This window comes from Theropithecus gelada, chromosome 1 (assembly GCF_003255815.1).
Source record: "Theropithecus gelada isolate Dixy chromosome 1, Tgel_1.0, whole genome shotgun sequence".
Taxonomy (NCBI): Eukaryota; Metazoa; Chordata; class Mammalia; order Primates; family Cercopithecidae; genus Theropithecus; species Theropithecus gelada.
Window position 1 is genome coordinate 117,443,943 of NC_037668.1, and position 19,433 is coordinate 117,463,375.

Genomic DNA, 19,433 nt, shown 5'->3' on the forward strand with positions numbered 1-19,433 from the left:
CACTACAAAAAAGTTTGTTTTGTCAAATCCACCATCTCTCCTAACCAGAAAGAAACAAGAACATCAAGAGTAAGATCCTTTGGGGCCTTTTGTTTTTCTATCAGAAAGCTGATTGTTGCTGTATTGTTCCTTAATCCTCAGTCACTTGGGAGCCGTGCCTTGTATGTCCTTCATTGGGAGCCTTCCTTTCAGGAAGAAGCTCTTATTTGAGAAAGAAGAGAATTCTCAGTGTTATACTTATCTCTAAATCTTCCAGAATACCCTTTTATTTTTAGGTTATCTTGGAACTGACTTTTTAAGTTAAAATACACACGTCTTGTGTCCTTCCTCTGGAGAGAGAATGTTTTTGAAGGGGTAGATCAGCTAGTTGTGTAACACTCATTAGCATAGCAAGCTGGCGGACGTGCTGACGCAGGCCGCCTGCCTCAGCAGCTGGGTCGGTCAGAATTGCTGTAACAATCTTTGTCCTCTTTTTATCCTGCCTAATATGGACTATTTATGCTATTCTAAGAAGCATTGTCATTTAGTATTTCACATTTCATTCTTCCAACTTGGTACTTTTGTGTTCTGCTAAGGAGGAAGAAAGGTGATAAGTTTAGTTATAGTTTCTAAAATTGGTTTGAATGATTTGGTTTTATCCTGAATAAAGAAACTCAGCTACATTTTGTTATTTACTTTACTTGACAGCAGTGGCTTCACCCTGAGATGACAAATTTTCATTACAAGAGAGCTGTCATTGAGCTCTACATTTATATCTTCTCAGCAAAATATTCCTCTGGTTTAGGTAAATGTTAAATAGGAGAGAGGAATGAAATGTATTAGTAAGTATGCTGAAACATGTTCAATTCAACTCAGAAATGCCAAATAAAGCAACAATAAGATAATTTTTCACATAGGAATTAGCAAAATTTTTTAATAATGATTTCTAAATCTGGTGAGGTGTTACTCATACATTGTTGACAGGAAAGAAAATTGGTATAACCTTTCTGAGAAATAATTTGATGCTGTATATCAGAGGCCTTAAAATGTTTATGCTCTTTTGACCTAAGTCCTTCATTTTAGAAGTATATGCAAAACAAAACAAAAAAAACATATGAAGAGTACAGAGATGTTTACAACATTATTAGTATTAAAAAAAAAAAGGAAAATTGAAAATTTAGTAGGGGAATGATTTCGTAAACTAAGACATGTCCATGCATGAACTATATGCTTCCATCAAAAATGATTCTTAAAGAAACTTTGTAGCAGTATCAAAAAAGCCTGTGATATATAAGTGGCAAAAAAAGATCTCAGTATTGTGCCATTGAATTTTATAATGGCATAATTGTATAAAACCAGTGGGTCAGCAAAAATTAAAAACTGGACAAAGAAAACTATCCCAAATGTTAAGTCTTTCACTGCGTTTCCCCTTTTAAAAAGCATAAATACTTTCAATTTTTTTTTCTGCCTTATATTTATAAAATCAGTGGTACTCATATATAATGCTGTCTTATTCTCCATTAAAAATTCATTGTGCACTTTGGGAGGCCGAGGCAGGTGGATCACGAGGTCAGGAGATGGAGACCATCCTGGTTAACATGGCGAAACCCTGTCTCTACTAAAAGTACAAAAAATTAGCCGGGCGTGGTGGTGGGTGCCTGTAGTCCCAGCTACTCAGGAGGCTGAGGCAGGAGAATGGCGTGAACCCGGGAACCCGGGAGGCGGAGCTTGCAGTGAGCCGAGATCGCGCCACTGCACTCCATCCAGCCTGGGCGACAGAGCGAGACTCCGTCTCAAAAAAAAAAAAAAACAAATTCAACGTTTATGTTTTGTGCCTTGTAAGCTACTGTTGTGATGAAGTAAAATGTGTAGTTTGTGACAGTGATTTGTTTCTCTCCCTGGGTAATAGTTAACCTCTTTGAGAAGTCAGAAGGTGATCTCTTTAATGCTTTCTTTTTAAGTAAGTTATCTTTTGTATGTTTCATAAAATTATTATATATGTTGGAAATTTTAGAACCATATCAGTGGATGAATTATCTTGCAGTCCTGTGATGTGTAAAATATAACAATATGCTTTTGATTTCTCCTTAGGAACTTTTCAAATTGAGACTAATTGCAGAGGTTCCAGTTGACCAGCATTCATAGGGTAAGATTAACATCCTGAATTATAAACACATGGTAAAGATAATTACAATTAAGTTGGTAGCTTGGGGCAAATAGATACTGAATACTTAGTATGTAAAAGAGATTACTATTCTTACAGATGTTTTGAGTAAAATCTTTCTGAGGTTTTTTAAACCAGTTAATAAACAGAAAATTAGATCTGTAACCTTTTAGTAAAAATGTCATCTTCCTACCTTTTGTGGATTTTGTATGCAGGAAAATATATGTGTATATGATATTCGTCATTTTTAACAGTAAAATCTAAGGAATATAATAAATGCCCATGGCAGACTTAGAGTCCATGTCTGTATTTTTCTGATTTTTGTTTAAGGTAGAATTTTTAATACTGCCATAGATTTGGTTTGCTGTATTTCTATTAAGTAAAAGATGGCCATACTTTCTTTGAGTAGGCAAATCAGAAATAAGCCCTATACTCCGTTGCTTCCTGCAAACATCATTCCGTCTTTTGTAATTGCAGAAGATTAATCTTAAGTTAGATTGTAGCAGTGCTTTTAGCTTTGACACAATGAATGAAGAATTTGTACGCTGTGTAATAGCACAACTCTCTAATGTTCTGAATACACCTTAAAAGTGTCACCCAGCTCTGAACATATAGTCTAGATGAATCAGTGGTGAAGATAAGCGATCTGTCACCTACAGCATTCTAAACACCCTTCTTTTTTACAGATGAAGGTGAAGATCCTTTGACTTCTTAGGTATATTCACATTTCCATTCTGACTCATTGAGTTAACTATAAATTCTTTTTAAATTTATAATTTCAACTTTTATTTTAGATTCGGGGATACATGATCAGGTTTGTTATCAGGGTATATTGCATGACACTGAGGTTGGGAGTAAGGATGATCCTGTCACCCAGGTAGTGAGCATAGTGTACAATAGGAAAACTTTCAGCCCTTGCCTCTCTCCCTTCCTTTCTCCTTTTGGAGTCCCCAGTGTCTGTTGTTCCCATCTTTATGTCTATGTGTACCCAATGCTTAGCTCCCACTTATAAGTGAAAAAATGTATTTAGTTTTCTGTTTCTGCTTTAGCTCACAGAGGATAATGGCCTCCACCTTCATCCATGTTGCTGCAAAGGACTTGATTTCCTTCTTTTTTATGGCTGTGTAGTCTTCCATGGTGTATATGTACCATATTTTTCATTTTTTTCTTTATCTTTTTTTTTAATTTTTATTTTAAGTTCAGGGGTACACGTGCAAGTTTGCTACATAGGTATACTTGTGTCATGGGGGTTTGTGATGGATATTATTTTATCACCCAGGGATTAAGCTGAGTACCCATTATTTTCCCTGGTCCTCTTTCTTCTCCCACCCTCCACCCTTTGATAGGCCCCAGTATGTGGTGTTCCCCTCTATGTGTCCATGTGTTCTCATCATTTAGCTCCTACTTGTAAGTAAGAACACGTGGCTTGCAGAACATTTGGTTTTCTGTTCCTGCATTAGTTTGCTAAGGATAATGGCCTCCAGCTCCATCCATGTCCCTTCAAAGGACATAGTATCATTTTTTTTTATGGCTGCATAGTATTCCGTGGTGTATATGTACCACATTTCCTTTATCCAGTCTATCATTGATGGGCATTTAGGTTGATTCCATGTCTTTGCTATTGTGAATAGTGCTGCAATGAATATACACATGCATGTGTCTTTATAATAGAATGATTTATATGCTTTGGGTATGTGCCCAGTAATGGGATGGCTGAGTTGAATGGTGTTTCTGTCTTTAGGTCTTTGAGGAATTGCCACATTGTCTTCCACAATGGTTGAACTGATTTACACTCCTACCAACAGTGTGTACGCATTCCTTTTTCTCCACAACCTCATCAGCATCTGTTTTTTGACCTTTTAATAATATCCTTTCTGGCTGGTGTGAGATGGTATCTCATTGTGGTTTTGATTTGCATTTCTCTAATGATCAGTGATGCTTCTTGGCCATGTGTATGTCTTCTTTTGAGTAATGTCTGTTCATGTGTTTGCCCACTTTTTTATGGGGTTGTTTTTTCTTGTAAATTTGTTTAAGTTCCTTAAGATGCTGGATATTAGACCTTTGTCAGATGCATAGTTTGCAAAAATTTTTTCCCATTCTGTAGGTTGTTTGTTTACTCTGTTGATAGCAGAAGCTCTTTAATTTAATTAGGTCCATTTGTCAGTTTTTGCTTTTGTTCCAATTGCTTTTGGCATCTTCATTATTAAATCTTTGCCCATGCTTATTGTCCTGAACGGTATTGCCTAGGTTGTCTTCCAGGGTTTTTATAATTTGGGATTTTATGTTTAAGTCTTTAATCCATCTTGAGTTAGTTTTTCTATATGGTGTAAGGAAGGGGTCCGGTTTTAATCTTCTGTATATGACTAGCCAGTTATCCCAGCACCATTTATCAAATAGGGAATCCTTTCCCCATTGCTCTTTTTTGTGTTGTTGAAGACCAGATAGTGGTAGGTATGCGGTCTTATTTCTGGGTTCTCTATTCTGTGCCATTGGTCTATCTGTCTGCTTTGTGCCAGTACCATGCTATTTTGGGTTATTGTAGCCCTGCAGTATAGTTTGAAGTCTGGCAATGTGATGCCTCCAACTTTGTTTCTTTTGCTTAGCATTGCCTTGGCTATGCAGAGTTTTGTTTGTTTGTTTTGTTTTGTTTTGTTTTGTTTCACGTGAAGTTTAAAATGGTTTTTTCTAGTTCTGTGAAGAATTTCAATGGTAGTTTAATAGGAATAGCATTGAATCTATACATTGCTTTGAACAGTATAGACATTTAAATGATGCAGATTCTTCTTATCCATGAGCATGGAATGTTTTTCCATTTATTTTGTGTCATCTTCAACTTCTTTGAGCAGTGGTTTATAGTTCTCCCCAGTTAGCTGTATTCCCAGGTATTTTATTCTTTTTGTGCCAGTTGTAAATGGGAGTTTGTCCCTGAGCTGGCTCTCGACATGACTGTTGTTGGTGTATAGGAATGCTAGTGATTTTCACACATTGATTTTGTATCTGGAGACTTGCTGAAGTTATCAGCGTAAGAAGCTTTTGGGCTGAGACTATGGGGTTTTCTAGACATAAGACCATGTTGTCACAGACAGGGATACTTTGCTTTCCTCTTTTCCTATTTGGATGCACTTTATTTCTTTCTCTTGCCTCATTGCCCTGGCAAGGACTTCAATACTGTGTTGAATAGGAATGGTGAGAGAGAGTATTATTATTGTGTGCTGGTTTTCTTTCTTTCTTTTTTTTTTTTTTTTTTCTTTTTTGCTAAGGAGTGTTTTACTTCCAAGTATGTGATCAATTTTAAAGTATGTACCATGTAGCAGTGGCAATGAGAAAAATGTATATTGTGTTTTTGGTTGGATAGTTCTGTAGATATCTATCAGGTCCATTTGATTCAGTGTTGAGTTTAGGTCCTGAATATCTTTGTTAATTTTCTGTCTCAGTGACCTAATATTGTCAGTGGGGTGTTAAAGTCTCCTACTATTTTTGATTGGGAGTCTAAGTCTCTTTAAGGTCTCTAAGAACTTGCTTTGTGAATCGGGTGCTCCTATGCTTATGAAGCTTCGTTTGGCCAGATATGAAATTCTGGGTTAAAATTTCTGTTAAGAATGTTGAATATTGACTTCTAATCTCTTCTGGCTGGTAGGGTTTCAGCTGAAAAGTTTGCTATTAGTCTGAAGGACTTTTCATTGTAGGTGACCTGACCTTTCTCTCTAGCTGCCTTTAACATTTTGTCTTTCACTTCAACCTTGGAGAATCTGTTGATTGTGTGTCTTGGGGATCATCTTCTTGTGAAGTATCTTACTGGGGTTCTCTGCACTTCCTGAATTGAATGTTGGCCTCTCTAGCTAGATTGGGGAAGTTTTCATGGATGATATCCTGAAATATGTTTTCCAGGTTGGTTCCATTCTCCCCATCTCTTTCAGGTAAACCAATCAGCCATAGATTCAGTCTTTTTATATAATCCCATATTTCTTGGAGGCTTTGTTCATTCAGAAAGGCCATCCTCCAACTTTGAGATTATTTTGTCCACTTGGTCTCTGCTGTCTGCCTGTCATTTGAAAGGTGAGAGTGTGATTCAGAAGGGATTACATAGGCAGTGGGTTTTGTTCTACATAGTATGACTTGCTTACTGTGGTGTGGGGTGTGGTCAGGAAAATAGTCTTATAAACAGCAAAAGGTGATGGAGAAGGATTTGAGGTTGCCTTCTCTATAAGAATTATCCAGCAACTCGTGGCTTATGCTTGTGTTCATATTACAAGAATATGGCTGCAACTTCTTTTATTTTAAGTAGATTTTAGAAAATATAGTAGCTTACTAAAAACTTCAAAGAATTGGGAGATCTTTTCCTAAAGAGAAAAATATTATCTACATTAAATATATGATGTATTCTGTAACTGCCAGAAATAAGTAAAAGTGAAGCAATATTCCTTAAAGTTTGGAACAACTCAAATGTCGGCTGGGCACGGTGACTCACACCTATAATCCCAGCACTTTGGGAGGCCGAGGTGGGTGGATCATGAGGTCAGGAGATAGAGACCATCCTGGCTAACACAGTGAAACCCCATCTCTACTAAAAATACAAAAAATTAGCCGGGCGTGGTGGCGGGCGCCTGTAGTCCCAGCTATGTGGGAGGGTGAGGCAGGAGAATGGCGTGAACCCGGGAGGGGGAGGTTGCAGTGAGCCGAGATCACACCCTGTACTCCAGCCTGGGTGGCAGAGCGAGACTCCATCAAAAAAAAAAAAAAAAAGAACAACTCGGATGTCATTAGGATTTCTATAATTTCTATATTTTTCCCATAGTTTTAATTCACTCAGTAACTTTTTAATTTAATTTATTACTTACTATTTATAGTTATTTATTTTATTTCATTTATTCAGTAACTTTCTCCGAGGGCTTCTGATGACTAGGGTAATTTTCCTAATGTTTAGAGTATTCATCAGATTGTTTCCCAGACCCATTATCTTACTACAGCTTTGGGTCAGAAGCTCTGGAAAGGCAGTTGTGTGTCTCTCTTCTCCTTTGGTTCTCTGTATTATTTTATGATGATGTCAGCTTCTTTCCTTGAATTCTGATTTTTGTGTTCCAGAAATACTGTGCTTCTCCTTTACCACACTGACCCTGCTTCTCTATCCTTTTTCACTCTTCCTTATCTAATAAGCCTTCCTGATCTATTTTATAGAGGGAACAGCAATTCTGTCCTTCACTCACTAAATTCTTTCTCTCAAATAATTCATTTCTGTGGCACTGACCACCACTTAAATTTGGTCATGACTTCCTACAGTGGGCTAAACATGGCTGCTAAGGCTTAGCAACTTATCCATCAAGAGGTGGAGTTGATTTCCCCACCCTTGGAATCTGGCTGGCTGTGGTAGGTTTTTTGATCAATAGAATGTGGCAGAAATGGTGTGGAGTAATTTCCAAGGCTGGGCCTTAAGAGACTTGTAGTGTCTGCTTTTGTGTGCTTGAAACATTCCTTCTTAGCTCTTAGTCTCTTGCTGTGAGGAAGCCTAATTAGCCATATAGAGGACTGGCAAGGCCCCTGGTCGACAGCCTAAGCTGGGCTCCCAGCCAGCAATCAGTAGAAGCACCAGTGTTGTGACTGAGGCACTTTGGGCCTTCTAAGTATTCTAGCGCTCCAGCCAACACCATATGAACTGCCACATCATTCCATAGAATCATGAGAAATTATTAGTTGTTAGTTTAGCCACTAAGTTTTGACTTGTTACACAGAATGAAGAATCAAAACAAAAGTTGGTACCTAGAAGTCAGATGCTGCCATAACAAAAAATCTGTCGTTTTGTCTTTGAGACCAGGTGTCAGTGAAGGCCTGAAGGGCAGTTAGAATACTGTTGCTGTTGGAGGATGTCAAATGGTACCCTTGCTTTATATTGAGAAAAAAGTCAGCAAGACCATCACCTGCAGTAACATGGAACATAGATAATGAACCTAATGAACTTGTGGATCTAGCTTAGGAGATTTTCCAGCAAAATATCAGAAGCTCCGAGTGACCCCTTTAACTCCTTTTTTAACTCCTTTTTCTTTTTGTTTCATACTATGATCAAAGTATTTCAAGAAAGAGACCAATTAAAGAAGAAACTATTTTGATTTTAAGCAGACTTTAGAGGAAGTATTTCCAATCTTGAATTTTCTCAGATTGTAAATCCAACTGTTTCTCATCCCCAGCTCTTCTACCCAGCAAAAGATACTCAAAGAAAGAAATGGTCTCAGGTCCAAAGATCAGAAGATCAGATCCAGAACATTACTGCCAGTAAAACATGGTCTCAAGGTGAAAATAAAAGTAAAGGCATAGCTGTAAGACCCTTTATTAAAACTTTAAAAAGATTGAAGGCAGTGCCTCATAGAACTTCTCAGCTAAATGGTAGGGCTTCTAATAATTTCAAGGGTCTTGTCCCACAGCTTTCTGGAACTGAGTTAGATGACAAGATCCTGGACTTCAAGCCTGAATTTGATGCCATAGTGGGATGAAGTTTTGGGGGGAATCTTGAGAAAGTGTTAGTGTGCTTCGCATGTAAGAGGAATGTAAATCATTGCATGGCCAGAGAGTAGACTGTGGTAGATTAAGCATGGCTGGAGACTCTTTGCCACTCCTCCCATTAAAAGGTGGAGTCCACTTCCCTTCCCCTTGAATCTGGACTGGACTTATGACTCCTTTGGCCAGTAGATTTTGGTGGATGTGTCAGTGTGTAGCTTCAAGCCTATGCCTTACAAGAGCTATAGCTTTTACTTTTGTGCTTGGAATGTATTGTCTTAGAACCCACCCACCATGCTATGTGAGGACACTCAAAGAGCCACATGGAGTCTCACATGAAGGAGTTACCAGCCAGCAGTTAGCACCAACGACCAGCCTAAGGAATGAGGACATTTTGTACCTTCCAACCATCTGGAAAGTGTGCCAGCCAACACTATGAAGTGAAAGAACCTCCCACAGAATCTCAAGAAATAAAACTTTTTCTTAAGCCATTAAGGCTTGGAATATGCAGAACAGTTAGCAAAAACCCTCCCATCTCTATTGCTGCTGAGTTCTTGCCACTCCCTGGGAAAGGCTCTGTCACCCTGAATACACCCTAAAAGTTTGAATGGTTGGGGGATCTTTTTCATTTTGTACATTTAATTGTTATATAAATATTTATTGTGCCCCATGTGCTAGAAACTGTGTAAGATACTATAATATCATAGGATCAAAATCTGAATCCACTTGACTCCTGCCTCTGCGTGGACCTCTTTATCTGATGTTGCTATAGGTGGTACTGAATTTTAATTTCCCTTGACTATTTTATTCTTGGCTTTCTTTTTGAACATATTATAAACTTTACCCTTATTATTTCTCACCCACATAATTGAAATAGGCTTTCAGCCGCTCCCTTTGTTTCTAATCCCTCCTCCCACAAACCATCCTGCATATCTCCATAGCTCAGTGATTCACTGTTCTACCGCTTCACATTTCTGAGACTCTGAAGGGTTCATGTGGAGATGGTATCTGTTACTTTGTAGTCTGTAGAGTGGAGAGAGCATCCTAGATGTCTAGTGCAACTTCCATGAAGACTTAAAAGATAGGCGCTTTTCTCAGATAACTTTATTGTCTATCTTGTAAGCTTTCTCCTCCTGGGGAGATTTGGAGGAAAAAAAAAATCTGGCCTCTCCTAGACCAATTGACTTGCTCTGTGGGAGTAAGGCCTGGGTTTAGGTTTCTTTTAAAAGTGCCCCAAGAGGTTCTAAGGTGAAGCTGAGATTGAGAATCACTGTCTTAGATTTGTGATTCTTGAAAAGTGGTCCTTGGACCAGCAGCATCAACATGAACTAGGAATTTGTTAGGAATGCAGTTCTCGAGACCTACTTCCTACCTTATGAATTGGCCACTCGGAGGGATGGACTCATCATGTGATGTTTTAATAAGCTCTTGTGATTTTTATGTCCATTAATGTTAGAGAACCACTATTAGAAAAATCTAGGTCTCAAAACTACAACTGAGTTTGGGAAGTGTGTTTGTTATTTGAAAATCACTGTACTAACAAGATCTGAAAGAACTGGAAAGGGACATAAGGAAACTGGTATATCAAATGTTACTGCTGGTGATCATTTAGGTACTTGAAAATGTTTAATGCGTGTCATTAAATCTCTCAAGAGTGGTTAAATGAGTTACTTAGCATAAAGAAAGGGGGCAAATTAATCAGAGATACTGATGCATTGTTTCCTAGAGAAAGAACTCAACAAAAGGTGAATTTAAATTTCAGTTAGATATATGTTAGTCCCAAAAAACATCTTAATGGGAAGTAGCACTAAACATTTTGAAGGGCTCTAAGGTGATTTTTAAATCAGTGTTCAATGAGAGTAATGTAGAGAACCACTTTTTGGAATTGTTCGGCTATAATCCCTGCCTGGGATCAGAGACAGATCTTTGAAGTAGCCTCCAGTTCTCAGTATATAATGACACTAAATACCATCTGATCATCATTTGTTTATTTTTTCACTTGTTATTTTAGAAATGCTTTCAAAGTAAAATAAGGACTACTGGGAAGTACTGATGCCTAACTTGAATGTTGATTTTACAGTCTTAGAGACTTTGGAGTAAGATTGTCAGTGAATTCATGTGTTTTGAAAAAGCTTTTATGACTTCTTAATGAGGTTTAAAAGCTGAAAGAATGGGATTAGAACTGCAAAATCCATTACTCTTAACATTTCTTTGGAATGATTTAGTGTGTTTGTATATTAGAAATAGAGATCTTATTTGGATTGAGTCACCATTGTTTACTAAAATATGGTCTGGAAACAATTTCCTGGACAGACAGTATTAAATGGCATAATGACAAAGGATAGCTATGCTTAAACTCTCTAGTCAAGCACTTCATAGGAAAATTAGCATCATTTTATATATAGGAATGCTGAGATATTTTATATATACTTAAATCCAGATGCTGTATATTTAAATATTAAGTTTTAGTTCAGTAGAAAATATTTAGTAGGAAAATGTTTAGCTGAAAAAGTAGATTGTATGTAATGGAAGACATTACAGAAAACTAGATTTACATCCTTATTCAAAAGATTATAATAGAACCCAGTTATAATGCAGATATTGGGTGAGTTGGGAAAGAGCGATAATTAGCTTTTTCTTCAGCTTTTGAGAGACCTAAGACTGTTAATTGGATTGACTGAGACCATGTCGTCTGGTGTGCATGAGGTTGGGATTTGAGTCTGAGGACCTAGGTTCCAGTTGCAACTTTATTTCTTGCAGGTTTTGTCACCTTGGGCAAGGTAAATTCTTTGAGCCTGCGTTAATTTCTATGCATATAAACATAAAGAGTAATACTATTTATTTCAGTGGCTTGTTTTAAGTATAAAACAAATTAATGTAAATGAGACATGCTTTGAAGGTAGAAAAACAGATGTTAAATTATTAATAAAGTAGAAAGTGTGTTTCTGATATTTAAGGAGAACTGTATTGTATAAAAAGAATCATGGCTGAGTAGCATTTTTGAATTATGCAATAAATTCTTTTCTGGCATGTTACAAATGCAGCTGCTGTGAAAGAATATGTAAAATGTTTCACACATCAGATGTCTTTATCATGCTCAGTGCACATAAATGCAGTCATGTGATATATGTTGTAAGACTTTTATAAAGGCTTGTGAATTGTGAATGAGAAATTCTTACTCCAGTGGTGCCATGTAATTATGAATTAGTATACAGCTAGGTTCTTATACATACTAAGTGTGCTTTCTAACCTTCAAAACAATTTGATGCTGGATGGTGACTAATTGTAAAATAGGCTTTGCACATGACTTGGTAAACCCAAAGTAAGTTTCGGACATGCCCAGCTTTTTGATATTTGAAATGACAAGCTTACAAGATTATTGCTAAAAATATCTTAAATACAATTTGGGGTCAGTACTCTTAGGAGTATTTGAAGTACTTTTTAAAACGGATTGTATAATATAAAACCTCCCTAGAAACTTTTTTTTGAGGTTTCATAGGTACTAAAAGATATAATTTTTACATTCAATTAAAAACAAATTCTAGCATTTTACAATTTTCTCACAGTTCAAATTATCAATATATATGTAATTTAACTATCACAAATTATTGAACTATAAATGTTACAAATGGGTTTTATTAACCTCTAAATTAAACAAATATAAAGCCTAAGTATGTTTAATAATAACATAATTTCCAGTAATTTCAGCCATATTTCTGAGCTGTATCTGGAAAGGTGTATTAACTTGTCACTTTTTCTAATGAGATTGGTAGGCTAAATTTTAGGAGCACTGAGACTTATTTGGATAGATGTTTGGTTTTAAATATGGGTACAGAAATCACTTGGTGTGACAAGCCATCTGAAAAATGCGAATAAGAACAACTGTGTATGAGGAATGAGTGAGATAAATTAACATATGTCGACTACTTAGAAAAACTAAGTGTTCATCTAAGTGTTGTAGATACAGAATTTTAAAATATGTTGTGTTTAAATTTCTGAAGGAACTTTCCTGTAATTGAAATGAAGTTCAGGGAGTGAGTATGGTTTAATGAATATGAGTGGGGCCCTGTAGATACAACTTTGCCAGAATGTGCCCCAGTGTGAAAAGTAAACTGGCCTGTGAAAATCTAAGCCAGGCACAGTGACTCACACCTGTAATCCCAGCATTTGAGAGGCCAAGGTGGAAGGATTGCTTGAGGCCAGGAGCATGAAAATCTATTTGCCATATCATGTCTTATGACAGAGAGGGTTTCTGGAGACAGTATCTTCAGTTTGTTTGTTTGAATGACTATAGCTATTTTAAGATATTTATGTTTTCTCATAGAATGAAGACAAACACAGAGATGGTGTGTCTAAGAAACTTCAAAAGGTGTAGACCTCCTGACTGAAGCATATTGATTTATTTAATTTTTTCATTATAGTAAGTATAAATATTTAAAACACATTATTTTGGTCAATGTTGACTTGTATTTTTATTGACTAAATATTCACTCTCTGTCAAATACCCTTATCATTGTTAGAGCTACTGTTGTTTTCATTCTTCTACAATTTCAGTTGCATATCTTAAATTAATTTAATTCTCGGGACCTTTGAGAGGACAAATGAAACATGAATTCAGAGCTGAAAGAATCCTTTGAAATTATCTGCTTCACTCTTTTTATCCATTACAAGAAATTCCTTTGCAACTTCCCTGATGGATGGTCATTTTATTGATCAAGATTCTGCTCAGGACATAGAGCTGAACTGTTTCACAGAGCAGCCAGTTCGATGACTTTCCACCACAGACTGAATCAAAATGTAATTTTCTAAAGCTTCCACCTACCTGGTTCTACCTTGGGAGCAAATCCACTATTCTTTCACCTGTGAGGTTGTTGTGCAAAAATGTAAAGATAAATTCTCAGGCTCACCTAGTCATCTGTTATCTCAGCTGAATTTCATCAATTGCCTGTGTTCCTCTGTAGGAAATGGTTTGGAAACAACAGCTCCTGGTTGGTTTTTGGTCCATTTTATCTTTAACCTGTAACTGAGCATTGGGTTTCAGTATTGTGATCTCACCAGGCAGGTACAGGAGGACTGCAGCTCCTTTATCTGGGTTCACCTATTAATATGGCCAGAAGTTATAATCAATATTTCAACATAACAACTATCACATGACTAGCTGAAAGTATGCATACATGTCAACTAAAATCCTAAAGTATTTTTCACATGTTCTTTCTTTCATCTAGCAGTGTTTTCTACCATCCCTCACACCCCTGGCCACATCATATTTATAGTATTTTGAGGTCTAAGCCCAGGACTTTCTCTTTGCCTCATATATTCCTCTCATTTTAGTTTCTGTCTTACCTTGACACACAATTATGTAAGGCAGAGAGGTGAGGCAGAATGAGAAGAGTTGAGAGTTAGAAATAGACCCACTTAGCTGGAGTGAAGGAGAGAAGCCCTGAAGAGTTATATAATCCACCTGTAGGTCCTAAGAGGAAGGTGAATCCATATAATATAATGTGATGCCCAGAGAGGACACAAGCAGAAAGTAGTGCTCCAGTCCAGCAATTAAACTCAGAAATTGTAGAATGCCCTAACAGGTACAAGAGCATGAAGCTGTAGGGTTCAGGGTCAGATGGTCAGGAATATGCTGAGGATGAGACTTATTAACAGGGAGCAGGGACTCTGTAATGGGACTCTAAGGTTCAAGGCAAGATACCAGACCCCAGAAAGAGGGCAAATAAGAGTAAAAAAAGTCTTCCTGGCTGGGCACAGTGTCTCAGGCCTATAATCTCAGCTCTTTGGGAGGCCAAGGCGGGCAGATCACAAGGTCAGGAGTTCGAGACCAGCCTGGCCAACATGGTGAAAGCCCATCTCTACTAAAAAGACACAAAAATTAGCCGGACATGGTGGCATGCACCTGTAGTCCCAGCTGCTCAGGAGGCTGAGGCAGGAGAATTGCTTGGACCTGGGAGGCGAAGGTTTCAGTGAGCTGAGATTGCGCCACTAGACTCCGTGTCAAAAAAAAAAAAGTATTCCTTGGGGATGCTACTAATACTAGGGTGTCTAGAGAGAAACGCAGGCCCAGAGTAGATGGTAAGACTCCAGACTCAAGAAAATCCAGGAGAAGCCCTTGGAAATAGGTTAGAGCTGGACTACCAGCAAGGGAGGACCATGTTACCGTTACTATTTTTCTTCTTTTTCTTAGCAGATATTTTCTAAGACCCACATATTTCCTTTTACCTTACTCTGTGCTATCTTATAGATGATCTGGATTTTACTGATTAGCAATTTTTGAAACAATTGATGTATGTAAGACTCAACATGGAAATTCTCAGGCATGTTGTCTTAATACTTTTCAGTATGAAAATACAAGATAATCTTGTTTTCCTGAAGTCAAAAATAATTTAATAATGGAATATACCTTATTCGTTTATCTTTTTAGCACTTTGCCATCACAACATTAAACATGAGAGGGAGTCCCTGTGATCGAGTATTCCAGCAGAGCTTTTCTTCCTTATTCTTTTTTAAGCCATAACTTTTAAATACTTCCCAAGTTTTAAATACTCAAAGTTTTTTAATACTCACGTACTTAAATTACAAAGCGAAAGCTTGTGTGGAAAGGAGATAATACATTCAGTGACAGGTTGTTTTGGGCATAGAATTGTAGACCCCTCTAAGCCTAAGGGGTAATTTTACAAAGCAGAGCTTGCTTAAAAGAGGCTCCTTGTGGTGACTGAAACAACTTTCGGGCTATAAGTGATGCTTCAGACATGGGAGAAGGTGTGGAAAGGAGCTTAATCAGACATTTTGGAAGGTACAGTGTGACCATTGGAAATTAGGTGGCTGGCTGTGGTGGCTCATAGTTGTAATTCCAGCACTTTCAGAGGCCAAGCAGGGAGGATCACTTGAGGCCAAGAGTCTAAGGCCTGTGAGACCCTGTCAAATAAAGAAAGAAAGAAAAAGAGAGAGAAAGAGCGGGGGGTGAGGAAGGGAGGAAGGGAGGAAGGAGCATAGGAACAAGTTTTTCAAATGTCAGTTGAAGACAGATTGACTCCTGGTTTTTAGTAGCCTAGCCTGGAGTTGAGATCCAAGACGTAATGAGATAATTACCTCAAGAGCTCCCCCTAAACTTCTTTCTAGTCACTATCACTAAACGGTCCCCCATCTGAGAGACTATGGCTCAAAGTTGGATGGCCTATGGTTTCAAATGAAACCAGAAGACTTATGTGCCCCTTGATCAGCTCTCCCTTTTAGGTTTGACCCCAGAGCTAAATCCTGCTTGGGAAGGAGGGCATGTGTGTATGAGCATTAGAGTGAAATGCTTATTTGAGTACTTGCTTCAGTAGTGTTTATTTTCCTCTTCCAGTTTCTGTCCTCCTACAAGGGAAAGTCATGATTACACTAACTGAGCTAAAATGCTTAGCAGATGCCCAGTCATCTTATCACATCTTAAAACCATGGTGGGACGTCTTCTGGTATTACATCACACTGATCATGCTGCTGGTGGCCGTGCTGGCCGGAGCTCTCCAGCTGACGCAGAGCAGGGTTCTGTGCTGTCTTCCATGCAAAGTGGAATTTGACAATCACTGTGCCGTGCCTTGGGACATCCTGAAAGCCAGCATGAACACATCCTCTAATCCTGGGACACCGCTTCCACTCCCCCTCCGAATCCAGAATGACCTCCACCGACAGCAGTACTCCTATATCGATGCCGTCTGTTACGAGAAACAGCTCCATTGGTTTGCAAAGTTTTTCCCCTACCTGGTGCTCTTGCACACGCTCATCTTTGCAGCCTGTAGCAACTTTTGGCTTCACTACCCCAGTACCAGTTCCAGGCTCGAGCATTTTGTGGCCATCCTTCACAAATGCTTCGATTCTCCATGGACCACCCGCGCCCTGTCAGAAACAGTGGCCGAGCAGTCAGTGAGGCCTCTGAAACTCTCCAAGTCCAAGATTTTGCTTTCGTCCTCAGGGTGTTCAGCTGACATAGATTCTAGCAAACAGTCATTGCCCTACCCGCAGCCAGGTTTGGAGTCAGCTGGCATAGAAAGCCCAACTTCCAGTGTCCTGGACAAGAAGGAGGGTGAACAGGCCAAAGCCATCTTTGAAAAAGTGAGAAGATTCCGCATGCACGTGGAGCAGAAGGACATCATTTATAGAGTATATCTGAAACAGATAATAGTCAAAGTCGTTTTGTTTGTGCTCATCATAACTTACGTTCCATATTTTTTAACCTACATCACTCTTGAAATCGACTGTTCAGTTGATGTGCAGGCTTTTACAGGATACAAGCGCTACCAGTGTGTCTATTCCTTGGCAGAAATCTTTAAGGTCTTGGCTTCATTTTATGTCATTTTGGTTATACTTTACGGTCTGACCTCTTCCTACAGCCTGTGGTGGATGCTGAGGAGTTCCCTGAAGCAATATTCCTTTGAGGCGTTAAGAGAAAAAAGCAACTACAGTGACATTCCTGATGTCAAGAATGACTTTGCCTTCATCCTTCATCTGGCTGATCAGTATGATCCTCTTTATTCCAAACGCTTCTCCATATTCCTGTCAGAGGTCAGTGAGAACAAACTGAAACAGATCAACCTCAATAATGAATGGACAGTTGAGAAACTGAAAAGTAAGCTTGTGAAAAATGCCCAGGACAAGATAGAGCTGCATCTTTTTATGCTCAATGGTCTTCCAGACAATGTCTTTGAGTTAACTGAAATGGAAGTGCTAAGCCTGGAGCTTATCCCAGAGGTGAAGCTGCCCTCTGCAGTCTCACAGCTGGTCAACCTCAAGGAGCTTCGTGTGTACCATTCATCTCTGGTCGTAGACCATCCTGCACTGGCCTTTCTAGAGGAGAATTTAAAGATCCTCCGCCTGAAATTTACTGAAATGGGAAAAATCCCACGCTGGGTATTTCACCTGAAGAATCTCAAGGAACTTTATCTTTCAGGCTGTGTTCTCCCTGAACAGTTGAGTACTATGCAGTTGGAGGGCTTTCAGGACTTAAAAAATCTGAGGACCCTCTACTTGAAGAGCAGCCTCTCCCGGATCCCACAGGTTGTTACAGACCTCCTGCCTTCACTGCAGAAACTGTCCCTTGATAATGAGGGAAGCAAACTGGTTGTGTTGAACAACTTGAAAAAGATGGTCAATCTGAAAAGCCTAGAACTGATCAGCTGTGACCTGGAACGCATTCCACACTCCATTTTCAGCCTGAATAATTTGCATGAGTTAGACCTAAGGGAAAACAACCTTAAAACTGTGGAAGAGATCATTAGCTTTCAGCATCTTCAGAATCTTTCCTGCTTAAAGTTATGGCACAATAACATTGCTTATATTCCTGCACAGATTGGGGCATTATCTAACCTCGAGCAGCTCTCTTTGGACCATAATAATATTGAGAATCTGCCCTTGCAGCTTTTCCTATGCACCAAACTACATTATTTGGATCTAAGCTATAACCACTTGACCTTCATTCCAGAAGAAATCCAGTATCTGAGCAATTTGCAGTACTTTGCTGTGACCAACAACAATGTAAGTAAATCCATTCCTTCTTTTGTTCAGTATCTGCCGCACTTGTAGTGTGTTATATAGGGCAAGCAAACACACTTCAAATCATGCTATGTGTTCTCAAGCCAAGCCCAATCTGATCTTGTATAAATTACCAAAACACTGAGCATCCATTTTTAATCTAACTTACAAGTCGTCATGGAGATTTTATGAAAAAACATATAAGCATTTGGCACAATTCCTGGCACGTAATAGTTGCTCAGCAAATGTTTTTCTCTTTGTGTTTTTTTTTCCCCCAATTTTCTACATAAACATCACAAAGTATTTTAAACTATTTAATTCGTTATGGTAGAGCTTACTTTTTGTTTTATGAAGGTTTTAGGTATTTAGGGAGTTTGGTAAAACTTTTCCGCTTTCCAAATCTGTCATAATAAAATAACTTCTTATTTTAAAATGCTGGGATTATGAATTATTCATAAATCCTTTTTGTGACGTTGTGAAAAAGATTTGAAATCTGCATGCATGTCTAGAAAGATGATTCAAAATGAAAGGCCTGCCTCCATAATGCAACACTATGGCTTCTTAGAAGCTTTTTCCAGGATCCATACTTTAGAATGAACCATAATTTGCAATAGTAAAGCCAAGTTAAGGAAAACTTAACTTTACCAAAACATGAAAAAACAAAATAAATGAGTAGTTTCCTAGGTTAAGATATGGAGGAGGAGGAAAAAGGAAAAATTCATGGTAGTCTAAAGGTAAGAGAGTGAGGCTAATGTCCATTTTGGAAGAAAGAGGGAAAACCTGGTCAGAAATCAAATCTACCAAGGGATGAAACTGACATTCCTCTACTTGAAAATGGGTACAGCTGTTCCACCACACTTCAAAATATATTATCCAAAAATTAGCTGGGCATGGTGGTGGGTGCCTGAAGTCCCAGCTACTCAGGAGCCTGAGGCAGGAGAATCGCTTGAACCCGGGAGGCAGAGGTTGCAGTGAGCTGAGATTCTGCCACTGCACTCAAGCCTAGTGACAGAGCGAGACTCTGTCTCAAAAAAAAAGAAAGAAAAGAAAAAGAAAATCTATTATCTTTTAGACTTTTTGTAGTTCATATGTCATGGTAAATATAGTTATGAGCATCATGTTGGCTAATAAACGTATTAATTATACATTATTTTTGAAAACCATGGGTGTTAGAGAAATACCAGAAAATTGGGGGGTGAGAGCAAAATTCATGCTGATTTTTAGAACTCTCTGACTTTATTCATATATAAAAGGAGCGAGTCCATTGTTAGACAAATGAGACATCTTCAGA

The 19,433-nt window shown here is 38.3% G+C and overlaps 1 protein-coding gene across 1 annotated transcript in view; it reads left to right on the forward strand.

The window, feature by feature from the left end:
* The first annotated feature begins 1,880 nt into the window (after positions 1-1,880).
* The window catches only part of LRRC8B (leucine rich repeat containing 8 VRAC subunit B), a 29,241-nt gene continuing 11,688 nt past the window's right edge, over positions 1,881-19,433 (forward strand). The window contains exons 1-4 of the mRNA XM_025390554.1: positions 1,881-1,939; positions 2,071-2,125; positions 12,954-13,049; positions 15,981-18,145. Coding sequence (XP_025246339.1) covers positions 16,007-18,145 — 2,139 coding nt within the window. The 5' untranslated portion in view covers positions 1,881-1,939; positions 2,071-2,125; positions 12,954-13,049; positions 15,981-16,006. The remainder of the gene's footprint in view (positions 1,940-2,070; positions 2,126-12,953; positions 13,050-15,980; positions 18,146-19,433) is intronic.